Genomic DNA, 22,554 nt, shown 5'->3' on the forward strand with positions numbered 1-22,554 from the left:
GAGAACTCAATGAAAGGACCTTGAGAAAATGGTACATGACAATGACTTGCTGGACCTACAGAGCTGGACACCAGAGGTCAGTAAGAAAGACGTGCCCTTACCTTCTACCCTCCCAGTGCAGAAACCCCCAGATACCCATTTCCCAAAGGTATTCCAAGCTCTAGGACTCCCACCTGACCTGTTAATAAAAATGAACCCATCTCTTCCCATCCAGCCCCACACTTGCTACCTCAAGCATCAGGCCCGATCTCCCTTTTCTGGTTGATTCCACAAAGGTCAACCTTTATTCCAGGGAATCTTCCCTCACTCAGCTACCCTGGTCTCAGTGATTGAGCCTCCTCATGGTTGCCTTTAGGTCTTTACTCCAGCTGGAATGTGAGAATGGGAATAGTCTCCACAATGACTTTCTGTTCCTGACACTGTCTGACCCTCTATGACAATCCTGTCTGAGAAACCCCAGGCAGAGGAACACACACAAGAGCCTGCACAAAGCAAGGGCAGTCAGGGAGGCCCAGGGCTCTTAAACCCACAGGGAGCGCACCTGAGGGCTCCGGTCTTCTCCTGATCAATGGGTGAAGCCTAACTTGTACTAGCCAAACTTGTAAGCCATTGCCAAATGAGCAAACTGGGCAGGGATTGCAGGCAAGCCAGTTTGGTTGAAGAGTCAAAATCATATAGTGTGACCTGTCACCCCAAGGAGGAGGGACAAGGCTCCACAGCTGGGGAGAAGCTGGTCATAACTCCTCCAGCCCCAGCTGGGAATGATGGGAATCGAGAAGATAAAGGCAGAACTTTCTGGTGCTTGCACACGTACTCAGAGCTCCCTTCTGACCCCAGAAGCGTAGGCATCACCGCAGCCCATGGCAGAAGCTGGCTGGAGCATGAAGTGGACTCTGGACTTGAGCCTCACCCTGTGGCTGGTAGTCCAGACAGCCTTAGGTAAGATCTTCACCTCTGCTGGGGGTGCCAGTCCAAGCTCAGCCGCTTCTGAACAGCGGGCCTTAGACAAGGTCTAGGCAAGTGGAGGGCAGTGTTTCATAGCACTTGTGTGATACCAGCGAGAAGTCTGAGGAAGTCGTTTGTCCTTTCTGAATCCCAGGACTGCTCTGCAAAGTGAGCACTGTGTCTCCTTCCTCCTGGGATCAGTGAGGGACCTGAGAATATGACATGTCCCTGTCCCCCTTTCTAGCCTTTCCCCACTCCTTCCTGCCTTTTTTCTCCTAAGCAGGAATCCCACTTCTGCCTCCCTGTGCCCTATATGGCCTCATTATTATCTATACTTTCTTCTCAGTGTCCTTCTTTCTAAAATGAGTGTTACCCTCTGAACTGCGAAAACAACATGACACGTTAACAACTGTTTATTGAGGTATTAGATATACATACAGCAAGGTGTACATATCTGAATACACACACACAGATGTGTGTATGTATATACATACATATATATGTGTATATATATACATATATATATGACCAAAATCTAGAATACTGCCAGTATCCTATGTGCCATTCCTCAGTTAACACCTCCAAAGTAACCATGTTCTGGTCTCTATTGTAAATTTATTGTGCCTAAAAAAAAAATTACATGAGTTTTTTCTTTTGCTTTGTTTTTTTTTTTTAAAGATTGTATTCATTTATTATATATAAGTACACTGTAGCTGTCTTCAGATACACCAGAAGAGGGCATCAGATCACCTTACAGATGGTTGTGAGCCACCATGTGGTTGCTGGGAATTGAACTCAGGACCTCTGGAAGAGTAGTCGGGTGCTCTTAACTGCTGAGCCATCTCTCCAGCCCTTGCATTGTTTTTTTAAAAGATTTATTTATTTTTATATGAGTACACTGTAGCTGTCTTCAGACACACCAGAAGAGTGCATCAGATCTCATTACAATGGTTGTGACCCATCATGTCGTTGCTGAGAATTGGACTCAGGACCTTTGGAAGAGCAGTCAGTGCTCTTAACTGCTGAGCCATCTCTCCAGCCTGTGTTTTGTTTTGTTTTGTTTTGTTTTGTTTTGTTTTGTTTTGTTTTGTTTTGGAGAAGCTTTGATAAAACTGCTTTTAGCATTTTGTGGTATTACCTTCTTGTATATTTACACATAGCTGTGACATTAGCATTACACAATTTTATTTTTAAGATCTTTTAATTATACTTCTTGAGTGTGTATGTGTATGTGTGTGTGCATGAGTGCATGTGTGCTTGTGTATGTGTGTGCTAGTACATGTGTGTGTATGTGTGGAGGTCGGAGAACAAGTCTCAAGAGTCCATTTTTGCCCTCTAACCAAGTGGATCCCAGAGATCAAACCCAAATCATTAGGCTTACAACATGCACCATTGTCCTCTGAACCATCCTACTGGACCTACTGTTTTGCTGTTGTTGTTAATTTGTTTTTTTTATTTTACTTTTAAGTGTTTGCCTGCATGTGTATCTGAGTAAGGCTGTCATATAACCTGGAATGGGGCTTCCAGACAATCTCTGGATGAGCAGTCAGTGCTCTTAACCTCTGAGCCATCTCTCCAGCTCCCTGCCCTACAGTTTTATACGCTACTTATTTTTTCCACTTAAATTCTTATGGAGAGTAGTTTATAGCTTGGGTTTTTATTTACTTTGCTTAGCTCACAGATACGAATGAGGCTCCAGTATCCACTGGAGTTCAGATCAATTTTTGCTTTAATTAGTTGCTGGGGATGTTCTAGATCCTGATCAGACAAGGATATGTATAACTAGCATCATATAGCATTGTACAGGTAATGTATGAGCATCTTGCTGTGTGCATATCTTATACGATGGCTAATGTACTGTTTTCACATTTCAGAGAATACTGATTTCAAAGAACAGATTCTGGGACCAGAACTCAGGTCTCTTTGCAAGAACAGTGCTCTTAATCACTCAGACATCTCTCCAGCCCCAGGAATATTGATTTTTATTTTGTATTGTGGGTTTTTTATCTTTATTTTTCCCCCAGACAAGGTCTTACTGTATAGCCTAGTATAAAGTTTGTGTGGGGGGAGGGTATAGGGGAGAGACAAAGACAGACAGACAGAGGCAGACAGACAAAGTGCATGAGTAAGAGACAGAATGAGAGAGGGGAAGCATACTTGTGTATGTAAATGCAGCTCAGAAAGCAATCTCACTTTCCCCCTTGTTTGACACAAGGCCTCCTTGTTGTTTCCAATCCCCAGCTAGGTATGCCAGTCTAACTGGCCCAAGAGATTCCAATGATTCTCCTGTTTCCACTTCCAGGCTCCCAGTAAGAGCAGAGTGATTAAACACTTATGCCATGTATTCAGCTTCTATGTGGGCTCTAAGGAATAAAACCCAGGTCCTCACTCTCGCACAGAAAATATTTCTATCCACTGAACCATCTCTCCAGCCCTGAACTCCAGGCCTTGAACTAGTGGTCCTCCTGCCGCTGCATCCCAAGTGCTACCACAACTGGTTCAGAATATTCTTTTCCTAAGTGCTTCTGTTCTCCCTTCTGGGTAACACAGCTGACACTTGACTCACCACACCACCCCCTCAGCAGCAGTTTAGAACTCTTTCACATGATTGTGACTGGCTCCCTGGAGACCGGAGAGTCAACAAACACCATGGTGTACACCAGTCACGAGACATTCTATATGTGATGTGAGCCTTTGAGCCTTTGATGTGTAGAAGAATTTGGGGCACCGGGAGATGGTACACATCTATAAGCCCAGTGCTTATGTGGCTGAGGCAGGAGGATCACAAGGGTTGTTCCACATGTGCATGCATGTGTGTGTGGTGTGTGTGAACACATGTATATAGATATGCTCCTGCGAGCAGAAGCCAGAAGACAATGTTGGATATCCTGTTCTATCCTTTTCTGCCTTTTTCCTTTAAGGTCTCTCACTGAGCTTAGAGCTTGCCAGATGTACAGCAAGTCCAGCAAGGATTATGAGTTGGAGGTCAGTTTGGGCTGCAATACTTTGCAAGACTTTGTCTCAGAATCAAAAATAAAAGCAAACGTTCCCTGGATGTGATACACACATTTAGTCCCCTCACTTGTGAGGCAGGGGGCCTAAGAACTTGGTTTAGATTGGATGTTTATGAGACATGACCTCATGAAGTCCAAATGGCCTTGAACTCCTGTAGCCAAGGATGATCTCGAACTCATGATCTTCCTGCCTCGGCCTCCCAAGAGCTATGATTTCAGGTATGTGCTACCTTGCCTGGCTTGGGGATCTATAGTTTGCATCAGTCCTTAAGTGATTCTGATCCATGGCTAGGATATGTAATAACTTGGGTCATATTTGCTTCCTGTCACTTTAGTGAATGAGCTCCAGGGAACAGGAACAAAGAGCAATTCTGTTCTGATAAGGGAGGAGAGGGAGAAACAGACAAGGGCACTTAGAAAGGAACAAAGAGGTGAGGCCTCACCAACCCTTGGCAGTACAAGTGGGGCAAGATAAGAGCCTAGAAAGAGAGTGCTCACAGACAAAGGGTGGATTCAATTAGTCTATCTCGTACCTATTCCAAAAGCTGTCTATGATTTGAGTATGCTTGCAGCGTGCATGCGTGCATGCGTTTAAAACAAGTGCATACACACTATGGATGAATACATTATAAACCATTTATAGTTACACTTGTAGGTATATGTATATTCCTGGTGAACATGCATTTGTGTGTTTCTCATGTATTTCTCATGTGTTTCTCATGTTGCATGTGTACACATGCAAAGGTGCATGGTATATATAAGTAAAAATGTGTATGGACAATTCCATCCCAGAAATGAACCAGGCAGGGGCTGAGGAGGTGACTCAGCCAGGTAAGTACTTTGTAAAGAAGTGTGAGACCTGAGTTTAGATGTCCAAACTCAGATCAAAATCCAAGCACAGCGGTGCATGACTGTAACCCCAATGCTGAAGAAGAAGACAGAAACAGGTACTGGACAGTCAGTGTAGCCACTTAGCAAACTCTGGGTTCAATGAGAGACTCTGGTTCAAAAAAACACAAGGTAAAGAACAATGGAAGAGGGGTTGGGGATTTAGCTCAGTGGTAGAGTGCTTGCCTAGCAAGCACAAGGCCCTGGGTTCGGTCCCCAGCTCCGGAAAAAAAAAGAAAAAAAAAAAAGAACAATGGAAGAAGACACCAGAAATCAACCACTAGCCTCCACATGCATATGTACAAACATCCCGGGCACACTTACAGGAACATAAAGATATACATACACACCACATGGGAGGGGGAGTATATGAAAAAGAGATTCATCAGAAAACTAATTAGCAACCAGGAAAAATGTGTAGTCGTATTCATATCAAACAGAAGTCAAGGGCTGGAGAGATGCTTTAGCGGTTAGGAGCACCAACTGCTCTTCCAGAGGTCCTGAGTTCAATTCCCAGCAACCACATGGTGGCTCACAACCATCTGTAATGAGATCTGATGCCCTCTTCTGGTGTGTCTGAAGAAAGTGACAATGTACTCATATCCATTAAATAAATAAATCTTTTTTAAAATAAATAAATAACACACAAAAGTCAAAATAAATGTCCCTTTCAACCTGGCATTGTGTGCACACCTTTAATCCCAGCACCTGGGAGGCAGAGGCAGGTGGATCTCTGTGAATTTGAGGCCAGCCTGGTCTAGATAAGAGAGTGAAAGGACAGCCAAAACTACATAACTGAGAGAACTTGTCTCAAAAAAACCTCAAATACACAAATAAACATAGATGAATGCTCCTTTTATTGATATTAAATAACTCAAAGAGAGATGGGTAGTATAGCAGACACAAACTTTCATGTACCTACCAGCATGACTTTGAAATCTTAAATAATGAAGAAAGTCCTGATAGAAAGCACACAAAAAAAAAAAAAAACAGATACACGATTGTTATTTTTAAACCTCCAGGTTATTTTGTTGTTGTTGTTGTTGTTGTTGTTGTTGTTTTGTGTTTTGTTGTTGTAAGAAGAAGAAGCAGCAGCTAGGCTGAGGAGATGGCTTAGTGGGTAAAACACTTGCTACATAAGGACCAGAATTCAGACCTCCAGAAACAATGTAAAAAGGCTGCATGGTTTCACCTGCCTGCCTGCAACCCCAAACCATGGGAGGCAGAAAGAGGGAATCTCTGGATCAAGATGTCTAACCAGACCCTGGGCTGGACGACAGATCCTGTCTCCGTACATAAGGTAGAAAGCAATCAACTAAGACATCTGATGTCCACCTCAAATCTCTATATGCACAAGCACCCTTGTGCACCTACATGCACTTACATACATGAACATACACGCATTAAAAAGTAGTTGACTGGGGTTGAGGATTTAGCTCAGTGGTAGAGCGCTTGCCTAGCAAGGGCAAGGCCCTGGGTTTGGTCTCCAGCTCCGAAAAAAAGAAAAAAAAAAAGTAGTTGACTCAGGGCTGGAGAGATAGCTCAGCAGTTAAGAGCACTGGCTGCTCTTCCAAAAGAGCCAGATTCAATTCCCAGCACCAACACGGCAGCTCACAGATGTCTATAACTCCAGTTCTAGAGAACCCAACCCCTTATTCTGCACTGATGTACACGCATGTGAAATGCTCATAAACGTAGGATTTTGAAGTACTTAAATAATCGTTGGTTTGTGATATGTATATTATGTGTATATGTATGTGAGTATATGTATGTATATTTTGTGTATGTGCATTGTCTATGTGTGTGGAGATGGGTGTATTGTATGTGTGTGTGTATGTGTGTGTGTGTGTGTGTGTGTGTGTGTGTGTGTGTGTGTGTGTATGTACCAATATAAAGCAAGCAACAGCAGCTCCCTGGGTCTGGTGGCACATTTTTGTAATTCCAGCATTTCGGAGACTGGGTTAGAAGGATGATGAGTTCAAAGCCAGCCTGAGTTATACAGTGAGACTCTGGAAAGAGATTGGAGAAGAGAAGAAAGAAAAGGAAGAGGGGACAATGGAATCCATGGCTGAGAATCATGAGACAGAGTGACAGTCCCTCTTCTCTTCCCAGGTGCTTTGCACACCAAGGAACCTCTCCTGATCACCAAACACGGGATCCTACAAGGAAAGCAAGTGCATGTGGGAGACACACCCATCCGAGTCTTCCTGGGAGTCCCCTTCTCTCAACCTCCTGTGGGCACACGCAGGTTTGCTCCTCCAGAGCCCCCGCTACCCTGGAACGGAATCAGAGACGCCACCACCTACCCACCTTCGTAAGTGCCAGGGGATTGTGTGCTGGTAGATATGCAGACCTGAGGAGCAGAGCGGACCAGAGCCTAGAGTATCTCAATCTTCAAAATCTCTGTAATGAGATTAGACCAAATTTAAGGTACTGATTGTAATGTTTAGGTTAGCATGAGAGTGAGAGAAATCTATACAAGGGGGATGTGGTGACTGGCTGTGCCCCAGGACCTTCTGGGAAGCTGAATTTCCCAAATGGACACCACCACCAGTTCTCATCCACATATCCCAGACCTGTGGATGATGGATGGGCTCCAGCTTCGTTAATAAACCCACGCGGCACTACCAGTTACTACCTGAAGAGGGCGCTCCAAGATGAGAACTACAAGGATTGTTTCAGCTTTGACATTCTTGCTGCTTGCAGCCTTCATATAGCAAGACTTGAACAAGGACTGCCCTTTGAAGCCCCAGGCTTGGCAGTTCAGCCAAAACAAATATATTTACTGTTTATTCAGACTACTGAATAATCTGCTGTCCAGAACATTGTGTGGCAATCATTAACAGTGTTCAGCATCAGCGGATTAAAACACAGGGTTTAGAATCTGAGTGTCAGCTGATATTTTAAAAAGAAGAGGGGTTGGGGATTTAGCTCAGTGGCAGAGCACTTGCCTAGCAAGCGCAAGACCCTGGGTTCGGTCCTCAACTCCGAAAAAGAAGAAGGAGGAGGAGAAAGAGGAGGAAGAGGAGGAGGAGGAGGAAGAAGAGGAAGAGGAGGAAGAGGAAGAGAACGTCCTATAACTCCCACTTTGATGCCTATTTTTAAGAAGAGTTCCACTGTTGGGACATGATCAACTAGGTATCAAAGGTGGTTTTGCTCTATGCTAACCATAGGTGAGGTACAGGCTCAAATTCAAGCAATATATACTGGGGCTTGAAAATGTATGTGTGTGTATACATACACACTATATACCATATGTCATATACCATACAACATATACCATATACAATATGGTATACGTTATGTGTCGTATATTATGTATTATATTATGTATTGCACATATAATAAATTATATATTATATTATGCATATAATATGTGCTATATACATATACTCAAGTCGCAGGCATTCTGATCATTCTCTAGTTACTGTTTGGAATCCCTGTTATCAGAACATGGGGTAACCATTGTTTAAAATTTAAGGTTTGGAAACAAGGGTGCTCATTGTATACACATTTGGGTGTCAGTCATTGAAACTCAGAACAAACTGTCAGAACAAGGGAAGTTTGAATCTTAGAGAGTCAAGAGTAAGAATCTGTGGGTTACTTAGACCATTCTATAAGGCAACAATAGAAGGAAAGAGACTATGCAGAAATGATGACTTCTACAGGGAAGCTGGAAGTGATTGAATTCTGGTATTTTTTTGGAGAACTGGGTGTGAGCCTCATGATGGAAAAGATAATTTAATATGACGACAACATTGTGCTCAAGAGAATAAGATTGTCATTTCCCAAGTCAAGGGCAAGTAGGTTTGGGCAAATAAAAACTTCATTTGGCTACCAAGCATGATGGCACACATTGATAGTCTCAGTAATTTGGAGGCTGAGACAGCTAGATCGGAGATCGAGGCCAGTCCCGTCTACACAGGAAGCTGGAGGGCACCCTGGGCTACTTAAGATAGAACTCCAAAGAAGAGAGGACAGGAAAGGAGAGCCAGGAAATGATCGTTCACTCCTTTAATGGGCCAGCCTACTCTACATACTGGCTTTCAGGCAAGCACAGGCTACAGAGTTTGATCCCCAGAAACCACAAAAGTATGTGGTGGTATGCACTTAATAGTCCTGGTACTGGGGAAGTGGAGACAGGAGCATCCCTGAGGTTCACTGACCAGGCAGGCTAGCCTCACTGATGAAGGCAGTAAGATACTCTGTTTCAAAGGAGGTAAATTGTCCTTCTGAGGATGACATCAAAGGTTGACCTCTGGCATCTACATGCATATTCAAACATATGCACACACTTGTATATATACACCAGCATGCATACAAGCATACACACACACACACAGACAGACATATGTGCACATACACACGGTTTGTTGTTTTTTTTTTTTTTTTCAAAAAAAAGTAGAGGACCAACAAAACAGTGCAGCATATGAAGGTTCTTCCCACCAAGCTTGATGACCTGAGTTTCACTCTTAGAAGCTACAGGGTAAAAGAAAACTGACTCCCAAAAGTGTCCTTTGACTTCTATACATGTACCTCGGCATGTACATGTACACAACCAAATAAATAAATGTAATTTTGAAATTAGAAAAAGGAGAGAGAGAGAAGTCAAGCAAAGGAACAGAAATGTTGGCTAGAAGCAGAGTCCTTCCTAGCATGCCCAAGGACCCGGATTTTATCCTGGCACTACAAATTTTCAAAGGAGAAGGAAGCCAAGCAAATATCAAAGACAGAGCTACAGAGCCAGCCACATTGGCACACACCTGTTATACCAGCACTTGAGGGTGGAGGCAGGAGGGTTAAGAGTTCAAGGTCAACCTCAGCTATATGGTAAGTTCAAGGCCATCCTGGGTTACAGAAGACCCTGTCTAGAAATAGAGGAAGGAAGGAAGGAAGGAAGGAAGGAAGGAAGGAAGGAAGGAAGGAAGGAAGGAAGGAAGGAAAGAAGCAAGATAGATAGATAGATAGATAGATAGATAGATAGATAGATAGATAGATAGATAGATAGATAGATAAGCTGCTTGCTGGTGACCTTTGAAGAGGCCAGGTGAGGTAGAAGGAGGACAATAGATTGGAAATTGATCCTGGGGGCTGGAGAGATGAGCTTAGTAAATGTGAGATCCTGAGTTCAAGCCTCAGAACATACACACACACACACACACACACACACACACACACACACACACACACACACAGATGGCCTCCGTGAGGAATGACACCAGAACCTTTTCTCTGACCTCCACATGTATGTACATATGCACCAGCACACACAAGTTCCTTATAGGAAGAGAGCTGGCAAACAGGGGGGAAGGGGGGGTGGGAGACAACAGGTTGGGGTGAGGTAGATTGAAGTGTTGTGAGAAGGACACAGGAAAGAGGGAGGGTAGGCTGGACAAGAGAACTAACAGGGATAACAGGCAGACCAGTATTCCTGCACTCAATCGAGTAAGGCCAGCCCCAGACATATGAGAACAACCATTCCAGGGGCTAGGCCAACAATGGGGATTGGAGAGGTGGCCATATAGCCCACACTCTTCAAATACCCCTAAAGTCCACATATCGCCCTTACTGGGTGTTAGACACACTGCCATCCTGCTTTCCACGAGTGGATGAACCACCCAGGAGAAAAACAATTAATTGAGATAATTTCAACCAGCTCTGCAGTCACGAGTGGAAAAATGTCTGTGGGACACAGAGGGAGTGCCCATAAGGGGGGTTGCATTTGAGTTGGTCTGAAACAGACGTGGGAGTGAGCTGGGCAAGGAAGGAAGCATTTGGCAGAAGGCACAGAGACACAGGGGTTTGGAAATCGCAGGCGAGCAGCCATGCCTATCAGGAACAAAGGTGGCTGGTGAGATGAGATGACCGGATGGAAAGGAGGAGCTAAATTGGACTGAGGGTGTCTGGATTTTTTTTTTCTCTGAGGGCAGTGGGGAGCCAGGGAAAGGGGTTTGGGGGAAGCAGCTCTTCGCTGTAGTTCAGACTGTCCTGGAACCTACTACACAGCCCAGAATACCCTTAAATACAGTTGTTGGCCACTGTGCCCCACAGGGAGGGTTTTAAGAAGGGCGGCACCGTGGTCTCCTCTGAATTGTGTTTTGCTTTGTTTTTAATCACGTTTTAATCAGTGTCCTCAAGAGTAAAAAGAACAACTTGAAGGACTGAGAAGAGCTTGAGGCTGTGTGTGTCCAGACACAGATTGGACAGTCTTGGCAAAACAGTGGCCCTATGTGGGGGGAGGGGCGGAAAAAGAAAGAAAAAAAAAACAACAAACCTTCAGGAGGCATGCACACATGCACAGAGCCTGCCAGCCTTTTGTCTTAGGTTCACTGCTGACCCCCAGGGACGAAATCATCCTCTTCACCACCAATCTAAATTCATTGTGCGCCCACAGGTGCCTTCAGGAATCCTGGGGGCAGATAACATCCATGTACTTAAACACGCGGAAACAGTACGAGTGGCTGCATTTCAGCGAGGACTGCCTTTACCTGAATGTATATGCCCCAGTACTCGCACCTGGGGACCCTCTGCTGCCGGTGAGTACTGTTTTCTATTACCTGCTGTACTCCATCACTCTACAGCCTAACGCAGGCTTAGACGACCTCTCTTGCCTAGGTGATGGTTTGGTTCCCTGGAGGTGCCTTCCTCGTCGGTTCGGCTTCCACCTATGAAGGCTCAGAGTTGGCGGCCCGTGGGAAAGTGGTGCTGGTGTTTCTTCAGTATAGGCTGGGCATCCTGGGCTTCTTCAGGTAGGCCTTGTACCAGGGACGGAACCTTCACCTTTCTACCTAGCGGTCTCAGATGCAGAAGGGGGGCACTGACGGAAGGGGCGTGACCCGTGGGCGGGACTGAGTATAGAGGGTGGCATGAGTCGGGCCTGACACTGTGGAAGGAACCAACGGGCGCTGGATACTATCTCAACCGTGTGAGTCTAAGGAACCCTTAGGTTGGACGAATTGGCAGCTCTCTGAATCCTGACCATCGACGTTTGGAAGTCTGACCATGAATCTCGTGTGCCTAGCACGGGCAACAGCCATGCCCGCGGGAACTGGGGGCTACTGGATCAGATAGCTGCTCTGCGGTGGGTGCAGGAGAACATCGAAGCTTTTGGTGGAGACCCGGACAGTGTAACACTATTTGGCCAGTCGGCAGGAGCTATGAGCGTCTCAGGACTGGTGAGCGCAATTTCCATTGGATCAGCAGAGAAATAGGCCAGCATGTTCCTACACTGCACAGACAGACACATGTGTGCAGACCTATATGTCCATAGATATGTGGGTCCACCAAGGGGACAGCTGCTCATAGTCAAGATGCTTTCTCTTCAAGAATAGCACCCATAGAGGTCGTTGAGATGACTCAGTAAGTAAAAGTGCTTGCTGACAAGGCTGATGACCTGAGTTATCATATCAAGCATGGTCTCAAAAGCCACAGTTAAAATTAGGCTCCAACCTGAGTGCTTTCTATGTGACAGGTATTCTTCTATATATCTTATGTGTATTGCTTTATTTAATTCCCCCAATTCAAAAAAAAAGTTACGTACTGTAGTCTTAAAACTTAGAGGTAGGGAGGCTGGAGAGATGGCTCAGAGGTTAAGAGCACTGATTGCTCTTCCAGAGGACCCACCTGGTCCAATTCCTAGTACCCACATAGCAGCTCACAACTGTCTGTAACTCCAGTTCCAAGGGATTTGACACCCTTACACAAGCAGAATGCCAATACACATTTTCTTTTAAAAAAAAAAAAGGATTTATCAAAAAATTAAAAAAAAAAAACTTGGGGGAGATGAGAGATTCGAGGGTAGCCTCAGCTACATAGTAAATTTGAAACCAGTATGGACAACATGAGACTCTATGTCCAAAAAAAGCCAAAGAAACAGGCTGATCTGTAACATTCCAAAGGCAGACCAGAAATACCTGACTGAGCTACATAGCAAGGCCCTCCCTGTCCAAAACTAACAAATTAATTAACCAAATAAATGAATAATCTTACAAACAAAAACAGTGATGCACAGAACTATTTTAAGTGAACTCTCGAGCCAGGACAGGTTTTGCTGTGTGGTTTGATTTGGCTTGGATATTTTTTGTTGTCTGCTAACACTGTCTCACTCTGCTGCCCTTGCCATCCTCAGACTTGGTATTTAGACCAAGCTGGCCCAGAATTTGCTATGAAGACAAACAAGGTTGGCCTCAAATGTGTGGCTTGCAGTCATTCTCCTGAGAACAAGGACAGCTTCTAAGGAAGGAAATGATTAGATTGGATGTAGATTAGAGAGGCCTCCCAGTCTACTGCACAGAGCTAAATTAGGAAGAAATAGAAACTTGGTTGGACTTGGAGACCAGCTGGGAGGTGAGGGATCAGGGTTTATCCTGGAAGAGACAATGAGGGCAGGAAGAATGGAGAACAGAGGATGGTCGCTGAGTGATTCACAGGGCCAAATGTTCAAGACTAGAATAGCTGCATGTGGCAGACAGCAGGGGAGGGACAGCCTCCCCAGCTGGGTGGATAATGTCAAAAGAAGGGTTCTACCCAGTTTGATACTGACTAGAGCAGGTTTGAGACACATAAATTCTGAGATATCCAAAGATCTAACTTCTTCAAGAGAGCTGTCAGCACAGGTAATTGGAGCTGTGGTGATGGGGTCCTACCTACCTACCTGCATTTGTAACCTGTAACAGAGAAAGACCCTCTTATTCATACTTCTCATATCCCCCAATCAACTTGAGACCTCTAGAGACCTCTGCATAGGCCAGAAACTGAAAAGCGCTGGCTTTAAGTCTAGTCTCTAGCCCATGACCTACGGCTCCCTCCAAGATCTCTCAGGCTGCTCAGAACTGGTCAGGCAGGCACCCCCAAACAACTCAAGTGACGCTATATATGGATCTCATGGCTACTCTGCTTCTAATCCCTACAGCTGATGTCACCTCTAGCCCAGGGCTTATTCCATCAAGCCATTTCCCAGAGTGGTACTGCGGTACTGAAAACCTTCATCACTCACGATCCACTGAAGTCAGCCAAGGTGAGCATCACTCCTCTCCCAGAGCTTAGAAAGAGGGGAGAAGGGCGAAGGCATCCCTGTACCACTACTTCTCTTCTACAGAAAATTGCTCACCTGGCTGGCTGTGACCACAACAGTACGAAGATTATGGTAAAATGCCTGAAGGCTCTACCGGCAGAGAAGGTGATGCTTGTTTCCAAGAAGATGGTAGGTATAACATTCCAGTTGCCTTCCCTGTCAGCCTGCATGCTATAGCTACCCATCCATGCTTCCCCGGGGAACCCGTCTCTGGTGCACACTGGGGGAGTTTCCCTTGATTCCTATCTTTTTCCCTCCTTTACAGACATTCTTCCGTGCTAACTCCCATAAAGATCCAAAAGACGTGAGTAAGCACTGGTCTTCAATTTGAGTGTTTATTTAAATACCTACTGAGTACCAGGTCCTCGGAATACTTGAGGAACTATTCAGGCCGAATTTTCTTCCCTGGCGAAACTGATGCCCCACCAGAGAGAGACAATAAGACCTTTAAATAAATTAATAATTCAGCTTCCTAGGAGGTAACAGCAACAAGGGAAGGGACCAGGTATGGTGAAGGGAGTGTAATTTTAAATGCAATGGATTTTACGTGCCTCATTGAAATGATACATCATAAAGATTTTCAAGAGATAAAGAATTAACTATGGGGATGGCTGGAGCAAGCACCTGAAGTCTAAGTAGCCAGGTCCCGTCTGTCCTTGTCCCTCTCCATGCTCACCTTCCTACGTATCATTATGAGCAATCTCGACTTTTGCCAAAAAGGCTTAAGCTAAAACAGCTCCTGACACAGACCTGCTGAGCTGAGCACCCAAGTCACAAAGACCCTCAGAGGATATGTGGGATGAGTAGCTGGAAAAACGCCTCTGGCCTTGCAGATCGTGTGGTTCCTGAGCCCAGTGGTGGATGGTTTGGTGTTCCCAGAAGACCCTGTGGTGCTCCTGACCCGTGGGCAGGTTAAACCTGTACCCTACCTTCTAGGTGTCAACAGCGCGGAGTTCGAGTGGTCCTTGCCTTTTGTGAGTGGATAGGGTTTGCTGAGGATGCCCCTGGGCAATGTTTGGGTACTGAGTTAGATCGTGTTGGCCCCACTGAGGATGCAAAAGTCACCTGTATTCCCTGTTGGGGAGAACTGTCCAAGAATGATGGAGGGGAGATAGGAGAGGGGTAATGAACCCCTGAACCTCCAAACAACTATACATCCTTGTGGCCTCCTTTACTCTTTGGGTCAGGGCAAATGCTCTAGCTCAGAATGGGCCCTCCCAAGTCTGGTTCAGTTCAGAACCAGGTAGCAATGACAGGCAGTGAGCAGAACAGGTTGTGGGCCTTTCTTGGGAAGTGTCTTGTCTGAGAATTCTGCATGTAAAAAGGCAAGACCTCAGACCTGATCCAGGACCCCTGGGTCCTTCTCTTCTGAGCAGCTCATGAAGCTCCAGCTAAATCAGCGCATAATGAACAAAAACTACATCACCAAACTACTCTGGAGTTGCAGCATTTTGCTGGTGAGGGGTCCCATGGGTAGGGTTGTTCAGTGTGAACAGAACTATACTCTCCCACCCCCAACACATACACTCACTTCCTTTAAAATGTAGGACCTGCTCTGTGCAGGGCGTCCTGAGACAGATGGGATCATTCTTAGAGAATCCTAAAGGAGGTTGACACCCATGAGATGGTTGCTGACAGGAAAGGTCTCTGAGGCATCCTTTAGCAAAAGTGGGGATAAGAATAAATCATGATAGAGACCTTCCTACAAATTCCATTCCCAAAAGTCCTGGGGAGCTGGGGTTGGGTGCAAGCCAATGGTGCCCTCCCTGGCCCAGCTGGTGCAGCAGGCCTCAGGGTGAGTCTTGCATCCTGGCTCAGAATATCACTGAGGAGCAAATCCCACTGGTGGCAAGAGAGTACTTGAGTGATGCTATCAGTCACCACGACTGGAAGATGTTCCGAAACCACCTGATAGACCTAGTCGGAGATGCCACCTTTGTCTATGCCACACTCCAAGCTGCGCGATATCACCGAGGTATGGGGTCCCTAAGAGCAACCACACAGCTCCCCTGCACTCTTCAGCTGAGGTCCTCCAACTAGGGTCACCAGCTCTTTCCCCACTTTCTCCACACTTGGAGCTAGTACAGGACTCCACAGAAAAGTCAGTAAAAACCAGAGGAAGAGCTGTCCCTTAGGGGAGAAAGCTGGGGTGGCAGTACCTAGGTTAAGAGCAACTTAAAAGCCAGGGTGACTGGGCTTGGGAAAATGAGTCTGAGAGGTCAAAGGTGAGACTGGAGAGGACAGCCATTGGAGGCCCTTAAATACCATGTCCCGAATAGGACGCTCAGAAGAGGGAAGATGACAGCTTCCATGACCCTTACCACAATCTTACCGATTAGGTTTTAGTGTCCCTAGCTCTGTAGGTGAGGAACTGCATCTCAGAGAGTTTGAGTGGCTTGCCCACTGTCATTTGGTGACGACTGGTGCAGGCAGGGTTCTAATTTGCTCTGTGATTCTAAATCTGAATCCCTGCCTGTCCATGGATGCGGTGCTTAGGGTAGACAGGGAACTCAGGCAGAGACTCTCTGCAGTCCTCACCTGTTCCACCTACTCACAGATGCTGGCTCGCCTGTCTATCTGTATGAATTCAAGCACCATGCTCCAGGCATCATTGTCAAACCTCGAAGTGATGGAGCAGACCACGGAGACGAGCTTTCCTATCTCTTCGGGAGCCCTTTCTCCAAAGGTCCTGACCCCTAATCTCCCCACCATGTATGAAGATCCATACCTCCATTGGCTGACCACAGGGAATGATTCAGTCCCTAGTGTGGCGTGTACTCCCAGACCCAGATGCAGAGTGGGAGGTTGGCGCGCGCGCACACACACACACACACACACACACACACACACACCTACTCTTTCCAAAATACCACATCCTCTCCTGCCCCTAGGCTCATCCAGAGGTGAGGAAAAGGAATTCAGCCTCCAGATGATGAAATACTGGGCCAACTTTGCTCACACTGGGTGAGTCTAACCCCTTACACATAGAGACAATATTAGGCCTGCAGGAACCACACAGTCTTTTTTTAGGTCATAGGATCCTAACTGCCCCTAAAATGTCTCCCTTCTGTCTCATAATGCACATTCTTCATTCACTCAAGCATCCAATGGCTTCTCGCCAAGGTTCTCCTTCGTATCCAACCCTAGTCTGGAAGCTGGGGCTTCAAGGATGCCCTAGGCATGTGCTACATCCTCCTATCCACCCTATGAAAGCAAGATTCCAAACAAGCACCATGGGTGCTGTCCCGTGGGGAGCCTCAAGGAGGTGTCTGGTCCTATTTGAGTGGCAGAGATAGCCTCAAGTGGAAGTGGACTTGATCTGAGCTTTGGGTACCCCATGTGTATTTTCCTAGCTCCACCTTCTCTCCTCTATCGCCCTGTGACACTAGAGGAGCCGTTCTGAAATATCATCTAGCTGAGTCATTCTCTTGCTCAAAACTCTTGATCATGCCCCCAGAGTAAAGTTCTATCCCCTTACCCTGTCAGGAGAAACACTGCAAAATATTCCTTGCAGTGTCATTCTTTGTGCACACCATCCTCCTTATGATCACCCAGATCTTACCTAGCCTTGTAATGCCTGGAAGCTCACTTCTCCCACCTCCTTCCCTGGGCCTTGCTATGTAGCCTGTGCTGGCTTCATACTCACAATTCTCCTGCCTTGTCCTGCCTTCACTCTTGAGTGCTGGCACTCTCGAGTGTTCACCATCATACCCAGCTCTCCTATGCTTTCATAAAGATCTAAGTATCGTTGCCACAAAGCCCTCTTGGCTCTCAGCTCCTCGAGAGAAGGTAAGTGAGAGAGGGAGACAAGAGGGACGAGCCGAATGAGTGACAAGAATCTCTTTCCACTTGGGGGATCAGGGACCCCAATGACAGAGAGCTGCCCTACTGGCCTCGCTTTGACAAGGAAGAAAAGTACCTGCAGTTGGACTTCGATACAAGAGTGGGTGTGAAGCTCAGGGAGAAACAAATGACTTTCTGGAGACGGCTGCGCCAGCCTCAAAAACCTTAGAAGCACCGGCCATACTGAGAGTGACCAAGCAAGTGGAAGCTATTCTGCCTCAAGGAGACTGGCCCTAGATACATCTGAGGACAAGAGTCCTCCCCACTCAATCTAGGACCGGTAGGTGCTCCTGACTGCCTTCAGGCCATAGCTGGAGCCCTTGTCCATCTTTGGGGCTTAGCACCACCAGTCTAGCCTGATGTCCCATGACACTTTATATCTCACTGTTTAAACCAGGTCAGGCAGGGCCTTTCATCGCACTGTGCTCTACCTGCTCCCTCCTTAGCCCCACCCCCATCTCAAGGCAATCTCTTTTTTCTGTTTTATAAGACCTCTTATCCTTCATGATGTATCTGCAGCCCTCTCTTGTGGAATGTTCTCACGGGTGCCACTTCCTGTCATTGTACCCTGCAGTCATTGATCATCTGCTCTGTTCAACCTGCTTGCTTACACTGGCCTTGAGGCCCCAGACAATCCATTTATGATAAGGAGAAAAGCTTCGATGGCTCAGAATCTGTATTCCCTTCTCACACTCATCTCCCCCTTGGTGCTCCCAAAGCCTGTTCCTAGGGATTGTGCTCAATAAAACAATGTGTTGATTTGATCCTCGATTTCTCCCTCTGTAAAATAGTTGGGCGAAATGGCTATGATCTCAGTTCGAGCCCTCAGAGTGATGGGCCATTGCTGCTTGCTGCTACCTGAGCTGTGCTTGCTAGAGGGGCTGGAGCGAAGGAATTTGGACTGCAAAGCATTCCGCCAGTGCCAGAGGCAGTAGTGAATGCTGTAATCTCAGCATTTGCAACATGAGAAAGGAGAACCCAGGTTCAAGATTATCTTCAGCCATAGGGAGTTTGAGTCCAGCCCAGATGATATAGGACCCCTTCTCAAAAACAACAACAAACAGAAAGAAAAGCATGACTCGTCTCTTCTCTATCTCAAGTGTATCATCCTTCTCCCCTCGGATATCAGAACACCACACCCACCCCATGCTCACAGCCATTAGGTCTTACCCTTCCATCCCCACCCCCGTGTGTGTGTGTGTGTGTGTGTGTGTGTGTTACTGTGCCCATGTCAATGTCAGAATACAACTTTCAAGTATTCTCTCCTTCCACCATGTGGGTTCCAGGAATCAAACAAAAGTCATAAGTCCTAGAAACAAGCCCCCTTTATCTGAGCTACCTCTGCAGTCACCTACTTTCTTTAAAAAAAAAAAAAGAAGAAGAAGAAGATTGGTTTAATTTTTTTTATTTTTTTTAATCCTTGTGGCTGTATTTATGTATGTTCCACATATGTGTGGCTGCCCATGGAAGCCAGAGGATATGTCAGATCTCCTAGAGCTAAAGTTACAAGTGGTTGTGACTTGACTGGGGTGTTGGGAACTGAACTCAAATCCTCTGGAAGAGCAGTCAGTGCTCATGTCTCTGCTCCCCAAACTTCTACTTTCTGTCTTTGTGATTTGACTCTTTTAGGCACCTTATAGTTAGAAGAGACTCATATCCTTGTCCTTTCATGTCTAGCACAATGTCTATAAGGTCCATCCTGATTGTTGAATGTAGTAATTTTGTTCCATTTCAAAGCTGAAAACCATGTGTGTACATAGTATATATCAATCCATTATATATTTGAGTTGTTAGAAAGAGGGAAAAAGGAATTGAATTCCTCTTGGTTACTGTAACTAATGCAACAGTCCCACTGTTACAGAAAAGAGACTGACACATCCTCTAAGAAAGTACTTTCATTGAGTCAATTCAGACTCCCCTGCACTTTTTCAAGGAGGCCAGACTTTTGAAGGTTCTATGTTTGTTTCAACTAGGTCCGATTTTGAGGTTGGGGATTTAGCTCAGTGGTAGAGCACTTTTCTAGCAAGAGCAAGGCCCTGGGTTCGGTCCCAGCTCCGAAAAAAAAAGAAAAGAAAAAACAAAAACAAACAAAAAAACAAAAAACAAAAACACTCAACTAGGTCCAATTTTAACAAGAGCCCTGCCAAGCCAATTTAACCAGAGGATCTACCCCCAACTCAATAGCTGATCACCCTCCATAATGAATGGAGGTCCCCATCCTACACATCCTCTGGGAGATGTCTGAGCACCTGGGCCTGTCCTCGGTCAAACATGTTAGATAAGCAGGCTGGAGAGATGACTCAGCATTTAAAAGCACTAGCTGCTCGGCCAGAGGACCCAAGTTTGTTTCCTAGTCCACCCATCTTTGCCTCCAGTTCTAGGGGATCTGACTGACATCCTCTTCTGGCCTCTGCAAACACCAAACAGTGCAAGACACTCATACACATAAAATAAATTTATAATTTTTAGCCAGAACCTTTTTTTTTTTTTTTGGTTCTTTTTTTCGGAGCTGGGGACCGAACCCAGGGCCTTGCGCTTCCTAGGTAAGCGCTCTACCACTGAGCTAAATCCCCAGCCCCAGCCAGAACCTTTAATACTTCCTGTTAGTGATTTTTTTTCCACCTGCTGACCAAATTGCTGTTAAGTATAAATTCCCACTTACTTATGTTATATTGGGACTTGAGCCAAATTTTTCTCTTTCCCCACTGCAAAATCCCATTGCAAAGGTCCTATGTTTATTTCAGTGCCCTTAAATGACACCTTCCTGCCTTCTCCCAGCTTTAATTTTTTATTTATTCTATTATTAAAGGTTTATGTATTTAATTTTTTATGTATATGAGTGGTTTGCCTGCATGTATGTGCACCAACCATGTGTGACTTCAGAAGAGGGCATTGGAAGGCTGAAACTGGAATTACAGATGTTTGGAGCCACCATGTGGGTGCTAGGAATTGAATCTGTGTCCTCTGCAAGAGAAAAATGTGCTCTTAATCATTGAGCCATCTCTCCAGCACCTATTATCTGTCCTGTTCTTCAGGGAGGGTCTCATATTGTAGTAGACGAAGTACCTGGGTCTGGCCTTGAACTCTTAACAATCCTCCTACCTCCAAGGCGCGAGATTACACACATGAGTCTCCACGCCCATTTTGATTTTCTCCTTCAACATCCCTCTTTAGGTCTGTTCACCCAGACCTAAGGAAGAGTGTTTAATTCTCCAAATTAGAGGAAGTACCGCTGAACATAAAAGAGCTCAGACTCTTATTCTGTGGCTGATAGAATAATAAATGGCTCCGGGAAACCCTAGGACCTTCGACCTCCCCTGGGGTTCCAGCCTAGAATACCAAGGGGCAACCTGGAAGGGAGCCAGGTGGACTGCTGGCTCCATACCCTCCTCATCCATCCAAGAAGGTACCTTCTTCCACCAGTCCCTTCCCAGACTGCAGACCCTGCCTACGATCTCTTGACCCTGTCTCTTTATCTTTGCTTGCCAACCCTGCAGGGATGGCGAACTCTACAGGTACAAAGCCACCGAAGCCCAACTTGGAACTGGAGCCTGGCTTCTGGCTTCTGAAGTCAGGGCCCTCCTTTTCTCTGACACCTCTACACTGAAAAGGAGCAATTAACAGCCAAGCAGGCTGGGAAAGGACCAATCAGTGTTGGGAACAGGGAGCTTCCAAGGTTCCTGCTGACTGCTGGCCCTGCAACACAACTGACTCCTCGAGCACCAGGCTGTCTCCGACTACCCAGAGCGGGTCTCAGCCTTCTCCGCACACCCACAGCGCCAGCTGCCTGGTTGCTCCGGGGACGAGCCATCTGGCCTCTCGCCAACTGCAGTGATGGATCCCGTTGCTGGCTCCTGTCCAGAGCCCGAGCGGACATCTGGGCGCCTGGGCCTGGAACTTGCAGCGACAGGCTGGTGGCTGAACAAAATGATTTAGACGCGCCGCTGGGAGGACTCCTGAGCCTCCCACCGTTTGTGCCTTGGAGCCAGTCATCAATTCATTCTACAGCAGCGAGAATGTTGGGACAATACAACACAATCTTAGGACTGCCACTGAAGTGCCTGGTGAATTCTAGCTTTTCCAGGGCCCTCATCATTTTCTCTGGGTCTGGGTTAGCAGTGAGTAAACTAGTTCCCTCATGGTGACTGTGGCAGGACCAGGCTTTGGAAACCCACAGTGCATGCTTGTCCTTGCTCTTGCTGCAGTAAAGTAGGCAGTATGGAGCTCAATCAAGGTCCTCAACACTTATAAATAAATGTATGGACTTCCTTCCCTAGGTCCTTGCCCTAAACAACACAATTCATTTATACATGCACAGGCACGCGTACTGGCACACACACACACACACACACACACACACACACACACACACACACACACACATGCCCCTTTAGGTAAACCAAAAAGGATCAGGGGTTTTGCAGGTTGCAAGGGCAGAGGTTCCAGGAGTTTTAGCTTAGACCCCAACCTAGTAAAAAGTCCTGAGATCCAAGGAAGCATCAGGTAAAGAGGAACTGGGAAAAGGAGCAGCTGGAGCTGATGTGGAGTGCCAAACACATCAGGATCCTTCTAACATGACTTTTGCAGCTGCATTGGACACACCAGAGCCCTAGAGTGATAGACCCAATGCCCAGGACATATAATGGTAGGAGCTTAAAGTTCTCTAAGAAGCAGTGGGAAATGATTATGGAGGAAGGGTCACAGGTGGGTTAGCTGGGGAGACTGCAGTCCAATACTATATGTTCTACAAGGACCTGGGCTGTAGGGGTTGAGGCCTGGTTGTGATAGCCT

General features: G+C 46.2%; 1 protein-coding gene across 21 annotated transcripts; it reads left to right on the forward strand.

Annotated features, from left to right (window-relative positions):
• Nucleotides 1-661: 661 nt before the first annotated feature.
• On the forward strand, nucleotides 662-22,050 carry Ces4a (carboxylesterase 4A). 21 transcript variants are annotated; one of them, XR_015643314.1, is made up of 16 exons: nucleotides 3,585-3,682; nucleotides 3,867-3,930; nucleotides 6,960-7,161; nucleotides 11,242-11,383; nucleotides 11,463-11,596; nucleotides 11,869-12,022; nucleotides 13,759-13,863; nucleotides 13,945-14,049; nucleotides 14,186-14,224; nucleotides 14,754-14,894; nucleotides 15,297-15,377; nucleotides 15,739-15,895; nucleotides 16,478-16,606; nucleotides 16,812-16,884; nucleotides 17,782-18,043; nucleotides 18,254-18,527. XR_015643314.1 is itself a non-coding variant. In XM_087594131.1 (15 exons), the coding sequence occupies exons 4-15, from the start codon at nucleotides 11,276-11,278 to the stop codon at nucleotides 17,930-17,932; spliced, it is 1,377 nt and encodes a 458-aa protein (XP_087450257.1). In that variant the 5' UTR covers nucleotides 3,580-3,682; nucleotides 3,867-3,930; nucleotides 6,960-7,161; nucleotides 11,242-11,275; the 3' UTR covers nucleotides 17,933-18,527. The 21 variants fall into 21 exon arrangements, 14 of the variants coding, with proteins under 14 accessions (XP_087450255.1, XP_087450268.1, XP_087450267.1 ...); XR_015643315.1 differs by having other exon boundaries at nucleotides 3,585-3,631; XR_015643318.1 differs by having other exon boundaries at nucleotides 3,585-3,631; nucleotides 18,283-18,527.
• The last annotated feature ends 504 nt before the right edge of the window (nucleotides 22,051-22,554 follow it).

This window comes from Rattus norvegicus, chromosome 19, assembly GCF_021556685.1.
Source record: "Rattus norvegicus strain SHRSP/BbbUtx chromosome 19, alternate assembly SHRSP_T2T, whole genome shotgun sequence".
Lineage (NCBI taxonomy): Eukaryota > Metazoa > Chordata > Mammalia > Rodentia > Muridae > Rattus > Rattus norvegicus.

Bases quoted from the DNA above. Each gene is read 5' to 3' on its own strand.
- Ces4a (NM_001106176.1), top strand. From the start codon at position 861: ATGGCAGAAGCTGGCTGGAGCATGAAGTGGACTCTGGACTTGAGCCTC. The intron at 11,597-11,868 runs GTAGGCCTTGTA...TCGTGTGCCTAG, and splicing joins GGCATCCTGGGCTTCTTCAG to CACGGGCAACAGCCATGCCC. The intron at 13,864-13,944 runs GTGAGCATCACT...TCTCTTCTACAG, and splicing joins ATCCACTGAAGTCAGCCAAG to AAAATTGCTCACCTGGCTGG.